The sequence below is a fragment of the Elephantulus edwardii genome, unplaced genomic scaffold, assembly GCF_000299155.1.
Source record: "Elephantulus edwardii isolate Elephantulus edwardi_28Jun2011 unplaced genomic scaffold, EleEdw1.0 scaffold00245, whole genome shotgun sequence".
Lineage (NCBI taxonomy): Eukaryota > Metazoa > Chordata > Mammalia > Macroscelidea > Macroscelididae > Elephantulus > Elephantulus edwardii.
In genome coordinates this window covers 667,428-693,540 of record NW_006399995.1, presented here as the reverse complement: position 1 = coordinate 693,540, position 26,113 = coordinate 667,428, and the positions used below count along the sequence as shown (strand labels likewise).

The following is a 26,113-nucleotide window of genomic DNA, read 5'->3' as shown; positions in this document are numbered from 1 at the left end:
CTAGAATACATTTCCTTTCATACTTAATCTCATGAGTCTAGAATATCTATAATAGGAAGAATAATCTAATAGTATTCTATGGCTACAAGTGGTGTATAAGTTGTCCTCTTTTTAAGTATTCAGTAAGGACTTCTTGATCTACTTTGTACTTTGACAAATATATAAAATCAGGGGGAAAATTTAAATTATTATATTCTGTAAAACAACTCTTAAAGTAGGTTACTTTGCCTTCAAAATGACAGATTTTTTTTTAAATTTTATTTTGTTTTGCATACAAAACTCATAAACACTGTTTTTTAAATTTAAGAAGTAAAAAATTTCTGCAGATTAGTATACTTCATAAGGCAGAAACATTAAATACAGAATCACATCATTCAAAGGGTTAAAAATCATGTCATATTTTTCAAAGTAATTATTGCTGTTCTGCTGTTGTTATGTGCCTTTGGGTTAACTATGACTCAGTGATCCTATAAAAACGGTTCTGAACCTTGCCCTATGTTGACTCAATCTTACCACCTCTGCTAAATCTGACCCCATTGCCACAGTCACTGTGCCAAGTGTATTCATAAGGAACTGTTCCATTTACAAGGTACCTTCTCATATATAACTTGAACTGCACAAAAATTATCTCAGGTCTAATTATGACCACATAAAACCTTCAAAGGGAGTCGAACATCAATCAGATAGAACTTTTGACTGCAGTACAGAAATTAAAAGACTTCAGTTATGCCAAAGAGCATACTGACTTTTACTATAAATCTATAAATGCTTGTAAGGAGTAAACGAACTTACGGGAATTCATATAATACTTTGGAACTAGAAATTTAACCAAATCATGAAATTAACTGTAATGTCCAGTTAAATGCCCAATAAAACCAGGGATAAAAATACTATTTTTGAATAGTAGGAATATGTGTGACTTGTACTACAGTACTTTTGTTATATTACTTTTGTTTTATAATGTTCCCCCAAAAACATCTTTAATAAAGAACCATTTAACCAATAAAAGAAATTTGTTAATAATGTGAATTTATTTCTTTCACTCCTCAATTAAAAAACTCCATCAAACAAACAATTTAAAATCTTATAAAAGAGTAAGCAGCATGGAGGCAACTGCATTTGACCGCCGCTTAAGAAATACACTTCATGTTGCGGTACAAGTTAGTTGTCAAATGCCATTTTCCTCACCTGCTGCATGGCTGGGTGGGGCTATGCCTAAGATGTGCATGAGGTGAACAGTACCCTTTTGGGTGGAACATGCAAATACTAATGGTGAGATTTATTAGTTTTGTCATTCTGCCAAGTTTAGAGACAGAAGATGAAAATCTTAGGATAAGTAAGAAACAGGAGACAGGAAATGCATTATGTGCCCTTTCAGGTCACAGATTCCTGCCCTAGTCTGGCTGGGACTTAGGTGAAAACAGCACCAACAGAGAACCAGAGCTGGAGCTCCTCTACCGGTGGAGGTCAAGGTAGAGGGTGTGATGTGGGTAGCGGTAATAACTGACAGGACTAAAGCTTTGTAGCCCTGACCTAAAGCCACAAGGCTAAATGTTAAAGGGCCTGCAAGCACTCTTGAGAAGCTATCCTGACAGAACTGCATTCTGTTTCCAGGGTGAGTTATAACCTATTAAAATTCCCCTCATAAACCAGATAATCGTTGACTATGGCCTGTGAGCTCTGTATGGCCACTGCAATGGATTAGTGGACACAGTAGCAAAAAATCAAGAGCTTTGGGACGGACAGTTGGTTATAGAACCATTTAAGCTGGTTTAGAGAGCATGGGGCATGTCTGACATCATAGAAAGTGGTTTTATTTAATTGATGTTGTCAATGGAGATGGTTCTTCATTCTGGAGTTAGCGGCGGTCAAATGCAGTTGCTTCCATGCTGCTTACTCTTTTATAAGATTTTTAATTGTTTGTTTGATGGAGTTTTTTAATTGAGGAGTGAAGGAAATAAATTCACATTATTAACAAAAGATGGTTTATTACTTTCTAAAAGATTCATTACAAGGTTCCAGGTTAGTTGTATCCTATATACAGTATAAATACGTAAATGCTGCCATTATCAGAACCAAACCATAGCTGATGCTCCACCGGGTTTCAGATGCTGTAAATTCCATGGGAGGAGACTGTCCATCATTATCCTGAGGACCAGCTGGTGGATTAGAACCATGTGCCTTTGGTTTAGCAGCACAGTTCCTTACCATTAGGCCACCAGAGCTCCAGAAATAGGTAAATAAGCAAGATGCTACTTCTGAAAACAAGTGGAAATTCAGATACTTTTTAAGAAAGGGGGGGGGGCAGTAGTATTTAGGGAAGAAATGCTTTACACGTTTGGAGACAGTGACCTTAATTGTGCTAAATAGTATATGAAAATTACTTGCTTCAAAGGTATTTTTTTAAAAACCATGTAACTGTATGTCATGCTTTACCTACTTTCAGTTTCATTTCTCTTGATCATGCCTTGGCATTCTGCTAAGATGGTCTCTTTAAAAGATGTTACCAAGGCATTCACGCAGCATTCCATGAGCTGAAATATAACAAATATTGGTCAAGGTCATTATGATTTCTATAGCATTCTTCCAACTCATCTAAAACCAAACCACTCAATAGGAATTAAGTGTCCTAAAAGTGGACTTACCTGTACACAAGATGGCTAGACCTAAGTTCTTCAACTTTAGTATAGTACATGACCCCTCAAGGAAAAGTCACTGACTTTAGGCTTTCTAGCAGCTTCAAGTTTCTGATAAAGGGACAGAAACTTAAAAAAAAATTCTAAAAATCTAAGAAAGTAACAAAATAAAATGTCATTAACTCTTCCTAAGTGGAGAGAGTCTGCACTGGAAACTGATTCTGAAATTCTGGAAAAGTATGAACACATTCATTCAACAAACCATTACTGGGTGCCTACTATGTGTGAACACCAAAGAAGTGTAGGAGACAAAGAAAAAGAAGAATCCCTTTTCTGGGAATCACTGTTTAGGTGAGGGTTTGAAGAGGGCAAATATAAACTGGTAAAAAAATTGAAGACAATCTGTAAGTGATGTAATACATATACATAAGTGAACAAACAACATGCAAAGGAACTACTTTCTGGAGTAGTACAGAAAAGCCTCATCCACAAGCTGGTATCTAAAGAAAAAAAGTCCTAAAATGAACTGAGTATTATGAGAATAGAAAGTTGAACAAGATAGGGAAAAGAGTGGAAAAGGTTAGAAAGGTAGACTGGAGACAGATTAGGAATGAAAATACATGGTTTAAGACTTGAGGAACCAAAGGTTTTTAAAGAAAGAGGTGTAAGGGACTTTAGCTTCTATTTCCATGTTATTAGAGAGCAGTGTAATGTAGGTGACATGAAGGAAGAATCATAAAAGAGGCTTTTGTAAATAGCTCTTAGGATGCCTCAAGGCATTTCCCAAAGGGACAGAAGATTTCCATCACATCCCTCCTTCCTTAGGTCATGCAATGATTTAACAGTCTTACAGGAATCATAGAAAATGAATAAGTTGTTGAGTATTGAAGCAAGGTACACTGAAAAAAAAATCTATTATCTGTATTAATAACTGCAACAGTACATTAACTGAGTGCAGGTGGAGTTAAGAAGAGGCCATGGCAGTAGGGACATTATGGCTAATGCTGGATGGATCTTAGCTGAGAGCAGAGAGTATAAGGAATGTCTGTGTTGACTATGTCTGACTTACTATGCAAAAGCATTTGACTGTGTTAATCACAACAAATTGTGGCTAACTCTGAGAAGAATGGGAATCCCAGAACACTTGACTGTGCTTATGCAAAACCTATATTTGGACCAGGAGGCAGTCATCAGGACAGAGCAAGAAAACATTGTGTAGTTCAAAATCAGGAATGGTGTACATCAGGGATGCATCCTATCTCCATACTTTTTCAATCTATATGCAGAACAGATCATCTAGGTGGCTGGGCTCTAGGAGGAGAAATGTGGCATCAGGATAGGAGGAAGTGTCGTCAACAATCTGAGTTATATGGCACAACCTAGACTGCTGAAACGGAGGATGACTGGAGGTGTTTGTTGCAGAAGGTCAAGGACTGCAGCCTTAAATATGGATTGAAGCTCAAAACCACTGGGACAACTGGCAACATCATGACAGACCAAGGTTGTTAACCGTTTCAGCCTGCTTGGATCCATAATCAACACTTTTGGTCCCAACAGCCAGGAAATGGAAAGATGAATTGCACTGTGAAAATCTGCTGTCAGAGACCTCTCCAGAGTATTGAAGAACAACAATGTCAGTTTATAGTGCCTGATACAGGCCATGGTCTTCCTAATTACTTGCTATGCATCAAAGAGCTGGACAAGGATGGCAGAAGAATCGATCCCTTTAAGCTGTGGTGCTGGAGAAGAGTATTGAATATACCACATGGACTGCTAAGAGAAGAAACAGGTCTGTTCTGTAGAGGATGAAACCAGGCTTCTCCTTCGAGGCAAGAATTTTGAAGCTCCGTCTGACATACTTTGGGCATGGTGCAAGAAGGGAGCAGTTCTTGGAGAGGGACATCATGCTTGGAAAGGTGGAGGGACAGTGCAAGAAACAAAGACCCTAGATGAGAAAGAATGACTCAGTAATTGGGTTAATGGGGGCAGGTGTGTCAGAGAGAATTATGTGTGTCTTTGTAAAAATTCCTTTTGGAATAATGTTGATAATTATTGAATTGGATTTTGTAAAAAGAGGTTTATTATAATATATATATATATATAAAATGTATTTTTTCAAGTTTGTCTTTAGAAAATGTTAACAGTTTTTAAATCCACTTATCTCAATTTCTTCCCAAAGAAAAACAATACGCAGACTGATGGTTTTAGAAATTCATGCCCTGCCTAAGAGGGGAAGCTCTGCTTACAAGCTCTAAATTCTATACCAGTTATATTATGTAGCTGAAAAGTACTTTCAGAAAAAGTAGATCTAACTACTTGTAAGTGATAGAGAAATAAATTCCAAGTCCTTATCACTTGGAATAGTCATTTTCAATATAAAGTTACTTTTCAGCATGACACTGATTAGCAGTGGTTCACACTTTGCAGTTCCCAACAAATCTAGACCACTGCATTTCAAATTGTATTTTTTAAAAGGCTTAACAGCGTTAATGATACATATCAGAAATAGCAGAGTATATCATGCAAGCTAATCATAAATCTTAGTTGACCATTTTGTTAAATATAAATGCCTATATATTATGACAGAGTACAAGATGAGTTTTCTTTCATGAGTTACAGTAAGGATTAAGGCACTCTCTCATCACTGTCAAGTTGGAACTGACCCAAGAAGGACCCTTCATGGAGCTGTGAGGTTGTCAACTGTACAGGAGGAGACTGTCCATCTTTCTCCCTAAGGAATATTATGACAAGATAATGGATGCAATCCGATAGGACTGGGGAACTGCTCAGACAAAAGATGCTAGGGGAATGGAAGAAAATGGTCACTGAAGCAGATTCTTCCTTCACTGGTTAAGCAAATAAACAATTATCAAAAGAGCATGAAGTACCAGGCCACAGTGGGTAAGAAACTTTAGTGGAGTAGTCAGTAGGGAGCTGTGTTGCCAACCCAAAAGTGGCATTAACCTTGGGGGTTCAAATCTATCAGCAGATCCATCTGAGAAAGATGGGCAATCTCCTCTAACGCAGTTAACAGTTTCTGAAAACCCACTGGAAGGTTAACCGAGTCAGTTCTGACTTGAAGACACCTAACAACAAGGAAAGATAGGGAAAGGAGACCAGGTAGCACAACAATTAAGCACCTGGATGTTAAGTAAGAGACTGGAGGTTCAAACACACCTACTAGACTTACAGTGGACAAATACGCTTCTGTAAAGAATACAGAACCTAACACATGGGTTCACTGTGAGTCAAAACTGACCCGACAGCACCTAACAGAGAGAGCAAGCAGATACTAAGTATGACTATATGCTCAGACCTCAGTGTCATCAGGGACAAGAAAATATAAAATGAAAACCACTCTCAATGATTTTCTAATCCACTTGGAGAAATATTACTATGTATTTAATAATGCTACAAACTTCCTATGTCCAGAGATACATAAAGTTCAACTTCACCAGTAAGTACAGAAGTGGAAATAAATCTATCATCACTACACCAAAAACTTCACAAGACAATGATTATATTCTGTCCATAACTACGCATGGGTGCTTGCTTGATAAAGCAACTAAAAAAAACCCCAGTCTTTATAATTTGTCCCATTAGCAAGTGGGGAAAGCAACTGTTTCATTATGTAAGAGGAAACTGTTCAAGGCTAGAGAATTTGGGGACTCCTTCATTACAAGACGGCATATAATGAGTCTGAAGGATGTGAATAAGCAGGAGAAAATATTAGTGAAAAGAAAAAGAAAATGGAAAAGATAAACCTTATAAAGTAGACTTTCATAGACTCTGAAACGATGAGCCAATTCTGGTTCCCCACCGCCCTGTGAGGACTGTGTAAAGTTGTGCCCTACAGGGCTCCCCATGGCTCATTCTCCAGGAAATCGCCACATCTACTTCCCACAATATCTCTGCACAGATGCAAACTTCCTACTTTTGGTTAGCAGCTGGTACACTCATCATTCCCATCACCCAAGGACTTTGGCTGGGAATTCGAAACTGACATTAAAAGCCACCATTTGCCTCTCAGTTTGTCACACTGTGGCCTGCACGCCACCATTATGCTGAAATCTGTGCCATCAGTATTTCATTTACAAGCACAGTCATTCACAGCTGAAAAATCTGAGTAGCATTTTCTGACTTTAATATGCTATGAAAAAAGGCCTGATATATTACTTTCAAAAATTAGCCAAACTCCCTCAAAAAACAAACAAAAACACCCTACCAAATCCAGCAAACAAAAAAAGCCATCAACAAAATTCCCTATATCGCAGAATACGGGTCCAGCTCACACGGTGCTGGAGACCAAGACTCCTACACTAGAAGACAATCCACATACTCAATGGACTTGAGTATACCAACAATTGTGATGATGGAGCTGGAGAAGGCATCATTTTGTTCTGCTGTATATGAAATGACAGTGACTTGATGTTAACTCAATGGCAATTAATAGGAGAAAATGAGAAAAATAGGTTATGGTCTAATTATAAAGCGTCTTGGAAAACCAAGGACAGGAAATAATAACACTCTGGTGTCATGGACTGCATTGTGTCCCCTTTAAAATACATGTAAACATACAATGTGGGAGTTATTTGATTCTCCATGATCTGATACATGATATAGATGAAAAAAAGGATTCAGGGTGAAATGCAACAGCCTAATGTAAGGGGAGATATATAGTCATATATATAGATATCTATATCTCTTTCTCTATCTAGAGAGAGAGAGACAGACACACATGAAGACAGAGACAGAGAAAGTCAGTCTTCCCTTAGGGCTGAAACCTCAACTTTTTAAGCTGTAAGAGAAGAAATCTGTTAAAGTCATCCACTTGTGGTATCTCTGCTACAGTAGCACGAGATAACTATGACATCTTGATTTTTAATGGAAATAATGAAAATGATGTGTTAAAGAAAGATTAGCCTGAACTCACAAAATAAACTGAAATGGCCCATAAGGACAAACATTAGAGAGGCAATGAGCTTCTGCTAAGGGTGATGAGAAAGTCTAAGATTAGTTAAGGGTAACTGCTGAACAACAGGACAAATATATTTAATGTCAACTGGGGAGCTCTACTGGTTTATGGGGTGAAGAGTTGTGCATCCAACTCAAAGGCAGGTGATTTGAATCCACCGGTTGCTCTTGGGGAAAGGGGGGATTCTCTTCTCATGTGATTTATAGCTTCTGAAAATCCAGCTGTGAGTGGGTCTTAACTCTATGCAATGAGATTATGATGATGAAGACTAACTAGTACCTGTGAAGACTAGAACTAGCAAATGCCATGGAACGTGTGCATATGCACACAGAGAAATAAAGAAGTCTTCAAATCAGGCCACTGATCTTACATTATGACTCACAGCGATCCTCCACTGGGTTCCAAGGCTCTAAATCTGAATGGAAGGAGACTGCCCCTATCTTTCTACAACTCACCAAGAACTATACCATCAGAACAGACCTTCTTTTTTTTTAGAACAGACCTTCTTGAGTAAACGTATATAGACATTTCAGGAAGAACTATTTATAAGGAACTGTAAACAATAAAAACACCCATCATTACTGGACTGGTTAGGTGTATTCAAGTAAATACATATGATGAAATATTATATAACAGTCTGACACAGGTGTTTGCAGCAGAAAGGCACGATGTTTTAAAATTTGTTTTTAAATGCTAGTGTAAGAGAAGAAAAAGGGAAAAAGAGGGAGGGAAGTAATTTTAAAAAAGGAACAAAGGATCAACCTATGAAGTATGACAAAATACTAATTGTTGAATCTGAATGCTAAGTGAGGAGGTAGGCTCATGGCATGATTTTCTTTGCTCCTATACATATGTTCATAAGGCATTTAAGGAAAGTTAAAATATATATGGTATAAATCTCTGTATACTGAGATGTATATATGCAAAACAAGAAGGGGAGACTGCTAGACTGCTTGAAAGAATTCTCTTCTTATTTCAAAGAGGGGATGAAACAATGTTACTGCTCTTTTTTACTTTCTCCCCACCAGTTACCAAAGTCCATACATAATGGACCCTAAGTATATACTAGTTAAGTGAAAAATACACCTTGAATGGAAAGGATAGTGATAAACCATCTCTCTCACCTTTTAGTCCCTTTCTGTCTCCTTTTGCTAGCTTCCGTGAAGAAAAAACCTTTTTGCCATATGCCATCAACTCCTGTATTTGTTTGCCTGAGATGAGCTCAACTTCTAATCCATAGCAATCTCTCCCCAGAAGTCTGCAAGGTGAAACACTGTAACTATTCAATGAGTTTGAGGTTTTTACCCTCCTCTATAGCAAACTATAAAATCCAAGGCCTGCCATAAAATTGAGCAGGCACTCAATAAAGTATTTGTTGAATGAATGAACCTCTATGTCAGTAAAGATAAAAGTGGGATAGACAACGCTATGTATTATAGTAGATTTGTCTTTTGGTGGTATTTATTCAATTAACGTAATTTGGTCCACTACAGTAAAATTCATAAACGTCCAAAAAGAATAGTTAACCTACTACAGTAGCTATGTAATTTTATAGAAGAAATAATATTTTTACTTTCTTAGCCAAAAAGACATACTACTTTTATTAGGTACTGTCGAGTTGCAACAGACTCACAGCTGACACTCCTGGTGTTTTCAGAGGCACTAAAATTATTCAGGAGGAGATTGCCTGTCTTACTCCCATGAAGGAGCTGATGGATTCAAAATTAGCTTTCTCCGTTTTAAGATGACCATTATCAGGACATCAACTATACAAGGACATCGTCTGAAAGACACAGAGGGAAACCTGTCCTTGTCTGTCTGCCTACACGACAGTCAGCCCTAGATGAGCAAGTGCCTTTGTTTTCTTCATGCTGCATCCCCTTGACTTGCTTTACTGTAGGGACAAAAGAAATGTCTGTTGAATGAATGTGTTCCATAAACATAGGTCAAATGGCTTAATTAAAAGATTAGAGTATTCTAATCTCTGCTACAGGGTTCTATCCCCAGAAGGCCAAAGGCAAATTCATTAGGGGAAAGAAAAAAAATCACAGATGTGATGTCTATACAAAGTAGTCCTGCGGAAAAACTCTAGCTGGGAGTCTGAAAACTAAAGTTGGAAATCCTCATCAAATATGCAGTACTAAAGACAGTAACTTCTTTACTTCAGAAAGCACAGCCTAAGTATGGTGATTAGTATTTACATCCATTCTTGTGCCAGAAATCCTTAATTAAGTTCCTTAAGGGCATCTACCTCTCTTCCACAAATCCTCTGGTTTTTCAAGTGTGGTATCCTTTACCAAACACTGGCTCCTATTGATAATGGAGTGGATGAGTCTCACTCTTCTTCCCCACAAAGAGGATTTTGATTTCCATTTCTTCCAAGACAAATATTCAATATTCTTTACCAATATCAAATTCAAAAGACAAATTCTCTTCATTACTGGTATACAAAAAGACTACTCAATGTGTTATTTCATATTCTGCTACTTTATTGAATTCTCTTATTGTTGGGTTAAGTTTATCACTGATTTTCTGAAATGTTCACTTTGTGACAATTTACTTACACACTTCAAGTTTAGTGCATATTTCTGTATCTTATGTTGTTAAGTGCTGTTGGGTCAAGTACAAGTCATAGCAACCCTGTGAACAACAAATCTGAACCCTGTCCTATCCTGTGTCTTCCTCATCATCTCTGACATGCTTGTGACCACTGCTGCAGTCTCTATGTCCATCCATCTGGTTGAGGGTCTTTCTTTCACCGACCCTCCACTTTTCCAAATATGATTTCCCTCTCCAAGGAACTTCTCCTAGCAACATGTCCAAAGTATGTGAGATGGAGCTTTGTCATATACAAAGTATATCTGTTATATTTAAATCAAAATGGTTGACTTAAAAATAGCACAAAACCAAAACAAAATAAAAAGAAACTACGTTAACCTCTCATATCACCCCAAAACTATAGGTTATTTGGAGATTCATGGATATACTGAATTCCAAGCTATGTTATAAGTTTAGAATAATTCACATTGGTGCAAAGCTCATACTGTTGAGTAGCTGTGGGAAAAGGAATAACACTATTTCAAGTTTTCCACCATGGGAGTGTGATAAAGTGGTAAAAGACGTTAATGTCTTCCATGCTAATTATTGTCTTCATACTAATCATACTAATGACTGCCTTCAAGTTGAACACGACTCATAGCGATCCTATGAACAAAAGGCCTGAAGCCCCTCTACAACTATCGACATTTATCAAAGTTGATAGAGTTTCTGGAGGTATGTTGTTTAGGAAGTGGATGCCACTTCTGCTTCCAAAATCTATTATTTTTTTACCTCTATCATTTTCATTTCTTCACTAACATATTCATTTTCTTATTCTCTCATTGTTTTCTTAGCAGGACTACTACTTCTGTTACTACAGCTATGCTACAACTATATAAACTGGAACAAAAAAGAACAAAACTGCAAAAATCCCTACTCAAATGCTACCATGCTACTGGCATGTCAATCAGCTTAAAGTACTCAGACCCCTCAAAATGAACTAATTTTTCTCTGCTTCCACTAAGACGTATTCCTGCACTTCATTTTTCTATTCCGAATTATTACTGATTCAGGTCTTTCTCACATCCAGCTTTATTCAGTATAATGCAATGCCCCCTTTCTGAAAATCCTTTATCTACACATAAGGCTTCTCATTCTCATTGTGAATGAAATTTCACCCTTCTAATACAATACTGAAAAGGCCTCCTGCCCATTTTCTACTCTTTCCTACCCTAATTCACCTTGATTCTTCTTGTGGGACTATTAAAAATCAATAACCCTCCTTGCCTTTTTAATAAAGCCCAAGACTGGCTTTAAATTTCTATAAAGAATGATACTTTTTGTGGGTTTTTTTTCTAATATCAAACTTAAAACCATTGAAAAAGGGATTACTGCAAAAATTTAAATAAAACTTAAACAGAACTCTAATTTCAAGATGAAAGAAGCTAAAGAAAATTCAGAAGCAAAAGAAAGTCAACATACTTATAGCTGAAAAAGGTTTCGTTATGAGCATGCAAGAATGTTACTTCTTTAAATGTAAATCTAAATCCAGTTTCCATGCTCCAAAGACTGAGTCTATATAGGAGCAGACTTCGAGATTCTGCCCAAATTCTTACTAAAGCACAGTAGTCAATTCTCCAGGTAAAGAAAATGACTACTGGTCTAGCATGGCAACTAATTCTGATCAAAAAGTTTTCTTTTCATGAGAATTTCCTACACACATCAAATAAACTAAACAATAGAAAAACTGTTGCTGTGTGCCACTGAGCCAGAACAGATCTATAGGCGACCCTCTATAGCGTTTTCAGAGGCAGGAAATCACATGAGAGGAGACCGCCCATCCTTCTCCTGTGAAAAAAAAGACTAGTATTCTCTTAAAAAAATTATTATTTTATGGAGCTCTGGTGCCCTAGTGGCAAGAAGCTGCACTGCAATCCCAGAGGCACACGGTTCGAATCCACCAGATGCTCTGTAGAAGGAGGGGCAATCTTCTCCTGTACCAGTCAGATCCAATTTGACAGTACACATACACACAAAAAATAAAATTATAAAAAATATTTTTTATTATTATAAGATGATGTCTGGAAAATATCTCCCAACAATAAATAAGAATATATTTTACTCATATTAGCATATATTAGTCTTAACAAATATTTTTACCAATTGAAATAAAATCACTAGCTGGTAATATACATAATTATACAACAAAGACATTATTCCAAATTTAAAAATGCAGCCACATCTTTACACTCTAAAAGAACAGTTTTGATCTGGAATCAATTGCTTGACTCATGGATTTATACATCTTTTAAAACTGCTGTTACAGTGCTTTGATACTCAAAATCTAACTTCGTAATTCTTTCTAGAACATAAATTTCAATTAAGAAAAAATATTTTTAAAAGGGTAAAAGGACATAATCTCTTTTTTAAGATTCTTCAAAATCAGTTTAAAAACTCACTGATTTAGTCTCAACAATAAGAAAGTTAAATAGAGGTGAATGAATCTTAGCCAAAGTAAAAAGAATGCATTTCTTGGATTTAAATAAAAGCATATACAGGTCAAAAGTACATCTAATACCATGATCAAACACAGTTATAGCTTACATTAAATAATGTCACTTGATTTTTATTGTATTATTTGCTGCTATTCTCCAAAGAACAGGCAAAATATGTGAATTGGCTTATGGGGCTTGGTTTTTTTTGGGAAAAATAAAACAACAAACCAAACACCAGTTTCTTAGGAATATATTTTGCTTGCAACATCACACACTTTAATAAATGATTCACTTTGGATATTCCTAAAACAAAATACAAGGAAAGAGATTAAAAATTAAACACATATAGTCAGTCTAGAGCAGCAAGGCAAACAGATCTTATCCTGCGTATCAACTCTGAAGAATAATATGTTCTGGTTAAGATGCTTTCTGAAACCGTATTTTAGCAAATGATAATAAATTAGTAATGTTTCTCAGAGATATGACAAAGGATAATAAAGTCATATGTGCCATGTATTTGCCCTCATTGTGCTACATGTTCTTCAAAATCACACAGATAATACAATTACAAAAATACTTACGGCTTCAACAGAATTACATTCTCGTCTTGTTTCTAAATAACGTAGTGCCCGTTTTTCTTCCTCTTTTAATTTAGCATCTGCCTGTCCAGAAACAAAATAGCAATCATTTTAAGAATATCAGGAAAATGGCTCAAAGTGTCACATATGCTAAGTTCTGACTTACATATTTCATATAATTCTGTACACCATTTTGCTGTAAATACGAGGGTGCCTGTGTTCTATAAAATCTCTCTGTTGAATCCAAGTATGCCTTCTCAAAATTGTCCCTATATATTTGAAGCTTATCCTCAGGATTAGAACAAAGGTTAACTGAAAAACAGAAAATAAAATTTTACTCTAATTATGATTCAAATCAGTAAGCCGAGTACAATAAATGAAATAACAAATACTGAAAGTCATTATGTGCAAAAGGACTGTAACAATGCTCAGTAGAACACAAAACCATATACGACAAACTTTTAAAAACTTAAAAGATAGCAGAAAGTAGTAAAATGACAAATAGTTTATATAGTTATAAACTATTTTAATTTTGAACATTAAAAAATGACTTCTAGCTAAATGACCAAAAATGCACAAAAGAGTTGGAATTTAAATCAAACCTTAAAGATATGCTGAGATTGAAATTAGTTAGGTGAGTAAGTAACCAGAAAGAAGAAAGCATGAGACCAAGCTCTAGACATAACAACTAGGCCAGCCTTTATGAATGAAAAGGTTACTAGAAGATAAGAGAAAATGTTAAGTTAGGAACGGCAGTGGAAATCTCAGGAGAGGATAAGCAATGCAAAGGAAGCAATGCCAAAGGACTGAGATTCAACCTCTCCACGGTTCTGTGGAAGAGAACTTGGTGATCTACTCCTGTCAAGATTTCAGCCTAGGAAACGCCACAGGGCAGTTCTACCCTGCCTTATAGGGACACAAGGAGCCAGAATGGACTTGACTTTGGTTTTGGTTTTTTTTTTACTTTGGTTTTTTATTATCATCCCTGAACAAGCAAGTAAAATAAAAGCCAACAACAACAAAATAATCAACCAGTGTCACCATCATGCTCTTTGAGTCAATTTCAACTGATAAGAGACTTCCCATCCCACCACCCATGGACATATCAGAACTTATGCCCTTAAAGGACATATAATCTTCATGGGAGCAGATCACCAGACGTTTCTCCTGAAATGTCAATCTTTCAGTTAGCAGTTACACACTTAACTTTTATGCCACCAAAGCTCCTTATCAATAAAGTCCAAGACTCGTGACCAAACTCTTTGCTACTGAATAGATTCCGAATTGCAGTGACCCCAAAAGGTAGGACAGAACCATGGGATTCCAGGGCTGTAATTTTTATGAAGAGACCACTTCTTTCTCTTGCAGAGTGGTTTGTGGACTCAGGCCTCTGACCTTTAAGTATAGACAAGCACTAAACTAGTGTGTCATCAAAGCTCTTTACCAATCAAATAGTACTTAAAATTACTACTATGGCTCTTACACTGATGAAATGTTAACAGTACGATGATTATATAAAGCTGTTTTAATAGTTCAGATGTAGAGCTTAAAGAGATCTAAATCAGTGGCAAATGAAATAAAAGGGGATAAACATTAGTAAACAAAAATCTAAAGATGTGTTCTCTAGAAATGACGAAAAACAACTCTAAAGATTTACTAATTCAATAAATGATAAGTAAGATTTCATCAAATTTGTTTTCCATAAAGAACCAGTTTGTAACAGGTTATATATATAGTTTCAGTGTCGACAATACAAATAATTAAACATAATTATTATAATAGTAAAGCATAGATACATACAAAGCAGCAATGAGAGAGATTTAACATAGTGTGAAGATTAGGAAAGCCTCTATGAAGAAATAAGAGGATGAAGAAGGTAGGAAGGATATTCTAATCAGAGGGAACAACATATCTGATTGAATGAACAAATGACAGTACTGTTGTTAAAAAGAGAGGAAGTTAAAGGAGAAGGTACATATGGAACTAACTTATGTTCAGAATACACTAGTATAAAATCAGCGACCTCTAAGGAACTATATTGCGTTTCTATTTCTCTAATTTAGGTCTCAAAAAAGATTCACCCACCAACAAATTAATGACATGGAGAAAAAGATAACCACATGAATATGAATTTCTTCAAAACATAATTAATGCTTCTTGTAAACACTAAAAAAGCCATCTGGCACAAAAAGTAGTTATGGCTTTATATGAGAGAAAATTACTTTGACAGCTGTTCTATAATCAGCATGCAATTTCCATGAAAAAGAAAACTATTTAAAAAGTTTTGAGCATACCATAGGATTCTCTTACTCCAATGACCAGCTGCGAATCAAAAGCTTCTCCTAATCTTTCAGCATGTACCAACTTCATTGCACTATCTTGAAGTCTATTTTTTATATTTGAAAAGATGGACTCATTCCATGTATCAAGCATGAGCTAAGGGAAAAAATATGCAATAATTTTCAATTATTAACATACCAAGGACCACACCCACGTAAAATACTCCATAAACACTGCATTCACTTGAATACTTCACAGAAGCAATGTATTTAGCATTATAAATAGAACATGCATTTCAGATATAGATATATTGGGGGTGTGAATCCCAGCTCACTTATCTACCTGCTTTCCCATCTATAAAATAATTAAAAGAATTCTTTTCAAGTCATTCTAAAAATTAAATAATGTATGGAAAATGTCACACATTCTATAATTCCAAGATGGAATTTAAAGATTTTACAGTTGCTTAGAATGATCACATGTATATATGCATGTACATGCACATCTGCATGGACCTATACAAATGCAAAAAAAAAACAAATTAAAGTTTTGACACTGGATCTTTAAAATGATTATGTAAATGCACCTTATAGGTGCTTCACCAAAGTAATGGAAATGGATTATACAGAGTCAGTTCCAACTTGACAGGTGGTTGTTTTCTTAAAATCAAAGGGAATGTGGTGGCACTGTGATTAAAGCACTAACTACAAACTAAAAGGTTCTTATATGAGCCCACCAGTTGCCAATCTATTAAGATTTAGAGTCTTAGAAACCAAATGGGATCACTCTATCTGTTCTACAGGATCACTAAGTCACCAAGTTTATGTAAGATTCTCTGTACCTGGCACTGTTCTAAGTACTTTTTATAGAAAACTCTCCTCCATTCCCTTTCTTTAACCCACTGTGCAACCCACTTCGGTGCTTGCCATCTATGGGCAAAGAGGTCAGACAATGATTCAAAGCTATAGTTTGTTATGGCATGAGGCACTATGAGAGGTCCACAGGGATAAGCCTGCCAGAAATCCTAATCCATGCATCTATATATAACACATCATCACATCAACCCTGATAATTGCCTCTCCATTTACTATGTGCAAATGTGAACACAAAGAAGCTAAGTGGCAATACTACACTTTGAACAGAAAACAGTATCTTGGGGTCTCTGAGTGTTAAACATTACAAGTGAAGATAAGTTTACTCAGGGTTCCTTAGGAGAAAGGCCTTTCAGTCTAAGTAAAAAAAATTAAAAAAAAAAAAATTAGTCATTAAAAACCCCAAAAAGCACAGTTCTTCTATGATCCACTGGCATCACTACAGCATGTAATTTATTCAACAGAAACAGGTAGGACTGGATGCCAATCTACATTCTCAATCATGAAGTGATACCATGCCTCAATATTTACAGGGAATGATAAAAGTCAAAGGGGTAAAATAAAAACAATAAAGGGCAAAATGACAGTTCTATAAAGTAGATAAACACTAGATATCTAAATATACAATATATCTCTGTCACTATCACAACAAATTTTTAGTCTGAAAAAGGACAATCTAATAATGCCCAGGCTACATAATATACACCTAAGAGTCTGTTGCTATGACCATCACAGCAAGCAAATAATTGCTTAAAAGTCCAAAGAGTCCTTTTATTAAAAAAAGTTTTACTTTCATATCTATTGTTTCATTTGATTCTTCCAATTAACTTGAGATAGTTTATAAATGAGAAAGGAAAAGTTAGTCACTCTTCTGGAGTTAAAAGGGAAAGCTGGGACCCTTTATTATCAAAGCTAATTTCTTCAAACTAAATCATGAAACTCACGTAAGCCACAAGAAACAGTTAAAAAAAAAATAAAAACATCTAACACAAAAAATGTGAATATGTTAAAAATAAATTACCATTGGGCAAGAAACTAAAATAACCACAGTATGTATCATTTGTACAAAAATCATAATCAGGGTGGTGCTAAAAAAAATCATAATCAATTGAAAGGAAGATTATAAAATGTCAGCAATTTACCCATGATTAAACACAAAGTTGTCAGAAAGGAACCTAACAAAACCTGAGATATATTTAAAGAGAGAAAAAGTAACTAAATTCAGAGAAAGGTGAAAGTACAAAGAAAAGAGAAATAAAAAACTGGTGGAGAAAAAGGTGAAAATGACAATCAAGAGATTACACCTGAAGAAAAATCTACAATCTAAGACCACCTAAACAAAGATACAGAATTGAAGCTATAGAGAGCAGGGAAAGTGCCATAAAATACAGCAAGTATGAAAATTAATTTATATGTAAAGTAGAAAGTCATTTAAAGTAAACATTACTTTTAAAGGACTTAAAAAAAAAATCGATGAAATGCCTTTTCATGTCTTTCAGAAATCTTTTAATGACTCTCTCTGAAGAATATTGGGAAAAAATTACTTACCTTTCGAACAATACTGTCTTCAACGTTTGATTTTTTATTGCTGCCTTGTTTTCCCATTAAAGTAATCTCTAGTTGACAGAATGGTTTAGGTAAAATATCACACTGTGTAAAGAATTTTCGCCATTCAACAATATAGGCTTTTAACAAAGCTGTGTCATCCTGATGGCTCAATACTCGCTAAAAAAGAATCACATCAATTTAAAATAAAGGTGAATGTTTGAAAGTGCAACATTATAACATTCAGGTTATAATTTAAAATATTAGAAATTCTGTGACAGCAATAGACTTTAAGTTAGAAAAATGAGATTACGCATTCTTATCACTCTGAATATAATTGTAAACATGGTCTAGACTTGTCTTTTTTGTTTTATTTTACCACATCATTATGATTAAAGATAAATTACCTTTGCATCTAAGAATACAATTTTTGTAGAATTAGGAAGCCACCCTTCTATAGCCAAGAGATCTTTTACAAAGGTGTTAATATAATCAAGGGGAAGGAGTAGTCTTTTTTTAAAAAATAATTTTAATGAACATTTACAGAGATTTTGGATTTCCATTCATTCATTGCTGCACTTCTCTCCCCGCCCAGCCCTCCGCCCACCCCAGAAGGAGTAGTCTTAATCACTGATGCTGAAGCAAGTTAAGAAATGAAAAGTGGATCCTTAACTCACATCATAAGCAAAACTCAAAATGTAGAAAAGAACTAAAGGATTAAAATTACAAAATCTTACTTATAGTACCATGTACAATATTCATGACCTTGGATTTATTAATGAGTGAGTACCAAAAGCAGAGGAAAAGGAATGTAAACTGGACTTTACAAGAATTTTTAAAATTTCATACTTCAAAAATTATTAAAAAAGAGGGAAGAAACATTTATAAATTACACATCAGATAAGTATCTTGTACCAAGGAGAGTACTCTTACAACTCAGTAATTTTTTAGACAAATAATGCAATTTAAAAACTGACCAAAAAAAGAGTTTAAACAGACATTTTTCCAAAGATGCACAGATGGCCAAGAAGTATCTGCAAAGACATTCTACCATCATTGCCACAAACCTGATTACACTAATAGGGGCCCTCCAGGAAAAAGGAGAACTGTCTCCTGGGCTTTGGAAGCTGTAAATGTTTACAGGACCAGATTACTTCAACTTTCTATCTTTGAAATGGCTGGAAGATTCAAACTGCTGACCTTTCTGTTACCAACCCCAAGATGTAATACACTAAAAGCACAATGCTCACAATTTCTCACCTAACAGAATACAGTGAAAAAAGATGGACAACAGTGATTTCTGATACTGATGTAGATTTACCACGTGACCCTGTCATTTCATTCCTCATTCCTAGTATAAACTCAAAGAAATAAAAATATATGTTCATGGAAAAAAATGTATACATGAATATTAATAGTAGCATCTATTAATGCTGAAATAAGTCAAATGTCCATCAACCAACAAATGGGAATACAATTTGTTGTTATGGGCCACTGCGTCAGAATGGACTCATAGCTAATTCTGCAGTGGGTTTTCAGAGGCTGTAAACCATAGAGGAGACTGTCCATCTTTTTCCTGTGGAGCAGCTGGTGGATTCAAACCACTTGCATTTGAGTTGGTAGCACAAGTCCCTACCACCAGAGCTCCCTCAATTATACACTTACAAGGGTGAACCTGACAGTATACAATTGTAGTCCAATTTTCTTTTTTTTTTTTTCTTTCTCTCTCCGTAACAAGGAAGAGTCTACCTCCCCACCCCCAGAGTCTGGGCAGGTCTTATGATTCATGTCAACATGTGAATGAAGCAGATTTAATACAATGAGACTTTTGAGTTACCCCTGAAGAAGCTTTGTAGATTCCACTTTTATCTTAAAGGCTAATTTCTTTGAGAATGAGTATCTGCTTAAGGGAAACAGCTCCAGCCAAAGACCGACAGCCATTACCAGCTCTGTGTGTGAGGTTCTCAGACCGTACAGTCACTGCACAGTCACTAGTCAACTGCTACAGCATTAATAAGCTTAGGCAAAAGCAGCTGAGCGCAGCTGAAACTGCTAAAACACAAAGGTATAAGCAAACAGTTACACTATTCTAAAAATAAACAACCTAATTTCCTTAATATTTTCCCAAGTGTTGTACATTTATTTTTATTTCTTTAAGGAATTCTGTAATAAACATTTTAACACATACTGCCCTTCCAGTTCCATGTAAGCACTTGGCTGTTAACCTACTGAGTGTTTCTGTGGGAGAAAGACCTGGTGAACTGCTTCAGTAAAGATTTTAGCTGAGAAAATCTTATAGGAAGTTTTACTGTCACAGAGGGTCTCTGAGTCAGTATCAATTTGCTGGTACCCAGAGCCTCAGTAACAACCTAAAAAGATAAGCTTCGATTCGTTCTACAAAAATGCCTTTGTGAAGGCAAATTTTCTTATTTAAAACCACACCCCTATATTTGGTATTTTATACTGGTAATCCTAAAAAGTCATGATTCTGAATTGCTGGTGTTAACTACATGCTCAAATTTTACTTAGGTCAACAAAAAACTGGGCTTATGTTGCAGTAAAACTTCATATGGAGTTTTCCACTGGTGTAGTGGTGTATGTTTTAACATTTCCTAACTATAGATTTCTTATTAGTTATTTCCAGAAACTGAAGAACAAAGTGAAATCAATTTTAAATAGGCAATATATCTTCACTAACAACAAAAACTAAGCTGACATATTTTCCAATACAAATGGAAGCTGTATTTCTAACTCAGCATTAACATTTCATTCACTTAATTAAAAAATGAGTTATTTTTATTGAAAGTTAATTTCCTAAAAGTTGAGAGAACAAATGTTTAAAAATTATTTAAAATGTTAAATTTCTCACATTAAAATATGACATAATTTTCATCACAGCAACATAGTTGTTATTAGTTGAATTACATACACGTCAACCAAATCTCAATTTCATCATCTTCTTTTGTCATATATACGGAAAAAACCTAATTTCATTTCCAACTACTACTTAACAAGATAAAAAATGTACTAGAATCATTCATTAAATATAATACATTCATGTGAATATTAAAGTTTAAGAAGTTTTAGCTTTGTAGTTTCACACTAATGTGTCTGGCAGCTAAAACATTCAGCTGCTAACCAGAAAGCTCGTGGTTCCAACCTGCCAGCAAATCCAGGGCAGAGAGACATAGCAATGTGCATCAAAAAGACTTCCTTGGAAAGTGTGGGGGCCAGTGTCACTTTGTCTGATAGGGACTCTGTTTGCTGATATATGTCAATCAGTATTCCATCAATTGCTGGAGCCTTACTTTCTGCCTATTCCTTCTGTGCCGCTTGGACATCCTGCTTTATTATCACTACTTCTTAATCATATGTTAATTCATTACAAACAGATGCAACCCCTAGATGTGCTCACCAGGTAGTGCCAAGAAATCTGGGGGGAAACTACCTAGCCAACTGACTGGAAGAAATCCATATTTACTACCATTCCCCAAAAGAGTGAAATTACTGATCACTATTTTCATATGCAAGTACAATCTTGCTGCAAATTATTAAAAACAACTAGAACTTCGACAGAGAATTGCCAGAAACATAAGCTGTGTTTAGAAAAGTCAGTGGCACTAGGGATATTATGTTACTGCCAATGTCAGATGGATTTTGGCTAAAAGCAGAGTACCGGAAGAATGTTTATTTATGTTTTTACTGACTATGCACAGGAATTTCACTCTATGGATCACAACACATTGTGGCTAGCATTGAGAAGAATGAGAATCTCAGAACATGTGTTTGTGCTTACTTGAACAAAGCAAGGGAACACTACATGGTTCAAAATCCAGAAAGGAGTGTGTCAGGGATGTGTCCTGCCTCCATACCTTTTTGATCTATATGTGGAACAGAGCATTTGGGAAGGTGGAATTCCCAAGAACGTGGCATCAGGATTGAAGGAAGACTCATTAAAAAAATACGTGTTGTGCAGATGACACAACCTTGCTTGCTGAAACTAAGTAAGAAGTGCATTTCTGCAGAAGGTCAAGGACTGCAGTTTTCAATATGGATTGTTAACACAACATGAAGAAAACGAACATTCTCAACTGGCAGAATCATGACAAATGGAGAAAAGAATGAGGTTGTTAATAATTTCATCTTATTTGGATCCACAATCACTTTTGGCATGAACAGTCAGAAAATCAAAAGACGAGTTGTCTTAGTCAAGTCTGCTGTCTGGGACCTCTCCAGAATGCTAAAGAGCAATGACATCAGTCTGAAGCCGAAGGTGTACCTAGCTAGACACTAAGATGCACCTGATCCAGGCAATAGTCTCAATTGCTTGCTATGCATTCGAGAGCTAGATAATGACTAAGGATGACATAAGAAGAATCAATGTCTGAGTTGTGGCTCTGGAGAAAAGTACTGAACATACCATAGACTTCTAAGAGAACAAACAGGTCTGTCCTAGAGAGGGTGAAATCAGGTTTCTCGAAGATTTTGAAATTCGCCTCACATATTTTGGGCATGTTACCTGAAGGGACCATTTCTTGGAGAAGTACACTATACTTGGAAGGGGAGAAGGTCAGCGCAGTAGAGGAAGACCCTGGATGAGAAAGGCTGACACAGTAACTGTGGGAATGGGAATAGGAGTGTCAGAGCAGGGTAGACTGGCTCAGGATGGAGCAGGGTTTTGAGCTTTTGTTCATAGGGTTGCTATGAGTCATTATCAATTTGACAGCATATACTCAACACAATACTGAGTACAAATTGACTATGATGGTGGCTTATTTTCAGACTTATTTTATAGAAAGAAAAATACATGCATGTCTTCACATCTTTCTTCAAAGAAGTAAAGGATTAATTTGTCATATCTTGTTATATACCCTTGAGTTGGAAATGATTTCTAGCTGACCTACCAATAAGTTTTCAGAGGCAGTAAATTGCAAGGGAAGAGGAGGCTGGCCTTTTTCTCTGGAGAAACCGCTGGTGGATTTGAACTGAGTGCCTTTGTACTAGCAATATAATTCCTCACTATGCCATCAGAGCTACTTAGTGAGGTCTCAGTGGATTACATAGTTAACTTTTGCATTAATTTTTCCCACAAAGAAAAAGGTGTTACAAACAAAACTTGCTTTTGCACAATTAACCTAAACTTTTATCATCATCTCAAGACTGCCGAGTTTCAGGTTAGTAGTAGCAATGCAAAGGAGAGCAAAAGGATTTTAAAACAGAAGTTATAAAAAAAAAAAACAAAAAAAACAGAAGTTATCTGAAAAGTGCTAAAATAAGAAAATCTAATATAAAGTAAAGATACAGAACTTACTGCCTGAGCTTGTTTAATAAACTCCAGAATGTCTTCTTTTAAAGCTTGATGAATTTTTGCTGGGCCTTTATCATCCCACAGACATACTGCATGCACATCTCTGTAAAAATAAAGTAATACAAACATTAACCAAAGAATAAGAACAGAGACCAACCTCATCTTAAATTCTCTCTTCATACCACTTTCAACCCTCATGCAAACTATACTAGCTCAGTTGAAAGAGTCACTAAAGACAATGAAACTCTCCATCCTCACACAAAAGGAGGTAAGCAAAGGGGAAAAATAGGGAGTGGGTGCTAGTTTAATCAATAATGTCTCTCACAAAAGTTCGCTGTATTAAAAACATTTAACAAAAATATTAAGGACAAAGAAGTATTGAAAATTGTAATCAACAGACATGATTTTTAAATAGAAATTCCTGCAACACATGAAGAGAATGTTCTTAAGAATACATGCAGAGTGGCCTAGTGGCAAGGAGAAGCACTGCAATCCCAGAGGTATGTGGTTCAAATCCACCAGAGGCTCTGCTGGAGAAGGAGGGGCAATCTCCTCCTGTACCAGTGAGATCCGATTTGACGGTACACACACACAAAATAATAAAAAAATTAAAAAAAAACAAACAAACCAGCAAAGTCCTGTTACTGTTGTGGTTCCTGGAACCATTTTTTAAAAAAAATTAATTTTAATTAAAATTTACAAACTTAGGACTTCCAGGCATTCATTGTTACACTTTTCTCCCTACCACACCCCGCCCTCCATATTCACTCTTTTCCTTTACGCAGCTTTCACCCATTCATATATCCCTTTTGAATAGTTCTCTCCCTCATCTGTTTCAATGCAATATACATCATTCCTCCCCTCCTTTTCTGTCTTCCCTCAACCCTGATGTCAGTACCATTTTTACAACAGTGGTCCTTTGCAATATTTGTCCTTTTGTGACTGAGATATTTCACTCAGTATAATGTCCTCCAGGGTCATTAATTTTGCTTAAAATTTCATTAGTTTCTTGTTTTTCAATGCTGCATAGTATTCCGTGTACCAGAGCTACTTTATTCATAAGTTTCTTGATGGGCACTTGGGTTGTTTCCAGCTCTTTGCTATTGTGAACAAAGCCTCAATAAACATAGGTGTGCATATATCTGCCTGGGTGGTAGTTATGGTTTCTTTAGGATAAATTCCCAGTGGTGAAACTGCTGGGTCAAATGGTATTTCTACTTGCAATTTTTTGAGAAAGCGCCATAAAGCCTTCCATAGTGTTTGCATCATTTTACACTCCCAACAAAAGTGAAGAAGAGTTCCAGTTTCTCCAGAACCTTGTCAGCATTTGCTGTTTGCTGCTCTTTTGAATTTTGCTATTCTTACTGGAGTGAGATGATACCTCATAGTTGTTTTGATTTGCGTCTTTCTTAGAGCTAGGGATTTTAAACATTTCTTGATGTGTGTATTTGACATGTGAATGTCTTCTTTGATGAAGTGTCTGTTTATATCCTGTGCCCATCTTTCAACTGAGTTATTTACCTTTATTTTGAAGTAGTGTTCGAGTATTTTATAAATTCTACATATAAGTCCCTTGTCTGACATGTCATTACCAAATACTTTTCCCCAATCTGTGGCTTCCCTCTTTATCCTGTTGGAGAAGTTTTTGGGTGTACATAGAAATTTGATTCTTAGAAGGTCCCATTCATGTATTTTATCCTCTCCTGGTTGTAGAGACAAAATGATTTTTGTTTCTATTTGTATTAGTTCCTTCCTCCTACTTTCTTTGGGATATTCTTTATTATTTCCTTCCTTCTAATTCCCATTTCCTAAACAACATGCCCCTGGAAACTCTACAACTTTCTGAAATGATTATAGTTATAGAAAGGCTTCAGGTCTTTTGTTCATAGGGTCGCTACGAGTCATGCTTGACTCAATAGCTAACAACAACAATCTGGGTAATTTGAGGTTAGTTTCTAGGTCTTAAAATAAAAGCTTTAGATCAATTTTTCCTTCCCAATATATGCACTGAAAAAAACAAAGCTTCACACTATATACTGCTTCAATCTTACCTACATGTTTTCATTGTTGTTGTTAGGTACCACTGAGTCTATAACTCATAAAAACACAATTGCGGTGGAGGGTGGGGAGGGAGAAAAATGCAAAAATAAATGAATGGAAATGCAAAATTTCTGTAAATGTCCATTAAAATAAAATAAAAACAAAACAACACACCACTATCTACAGTAAATCACCATTTTCCCTATCCTGTACAATACCCAGAATCCAAACCCATTCATGTCCACTGTTGCAGTTACTGTCAATACATCTTATTGAGAGCCATCCTCTCTTTCACAAACTCTACACATTTCCCAATCTTCTTCCAAGAACTGGTACCTCCTAACAATATGACCTACATGAGTCAAAATTTCACCATCATTACCATCATTACCTGTAAGAAGTGCTCAAACTGTACTCTACCAAGACATATTTGTTTTCTGGGCAGTCCATGGGACATTAAACACGCTGTCAATAACATAATTCAAAGGCATCCATTTTCGATCTTCCTTATGCATTGTCCCACTTTCATAGGCAGAAAAAGCAATTAAAAATACCATGGTTTGAATCAGGCACACCTTACTCTCTAAACTGACACCTTGCTTTTTAGCATGTTGAAGAGGTCCAGAGGAGATTGCCCATCCTTTTCCAAGGAGCAGCTGGTGAATCTGAACCACATACCTTTGGGATTGCAGCACAACTTTTTTTTTAATTAATTGTAATGAACATTTACAGAGATTTTGGATTTTCATTCATTCATTGTCGCACTTTTTTCTTTACCCCCCCTCCCCTCACCTCAGTTCACTCCTCTCTTTGAAAAGCAAAAGACAGACTTCTTCTTTGGTATAC

The 26,113-nt window shown here is 35.9% G+C and overlaps 1 protein-coding gene across 1 annotated transcript in view; it reads right to left on the bottom strand.

Annotated features, from left to right (window-relative positions):
• The window catches only part of CUL5 (cullin 5), a 91,124-nt gene that overhangs the window by 18,920 nt on the left and 46,091 nt on the right, over positions 1 to 26,113 (bottom strand). The window contains exons 3-8 of the mRNA XM_006899044.1: positions 23,231 to 23,330; positions 17,923 to 18,099; positions 15,517 to 15,658; positions 13,389 to 13,534; positions 13,226 to 13,306; positions 2,441 to 2,534 (exon numbers count right to left, since the gene is read on the bottom strand). Coding sequence (XP_006899106.1) covers positions 2,441 to 2,534; positions 13,226 to 13,306; positions 13,389 to 13,534; positions 15,517 to 15,658; positions 17,923 to 18,099; positions 23,231 to 23,330 — 740 coding nt within the window. The remainder of the gene's footprint in view (positions 1 to 2,440; positions 2,535 to 13,225; positions 13,307 to 13,388; positions 13,535 to 15,516; positions 15,659 to 17,922; positions 18,100 to 23,230; positions 23,331 to 26,113) is intronic.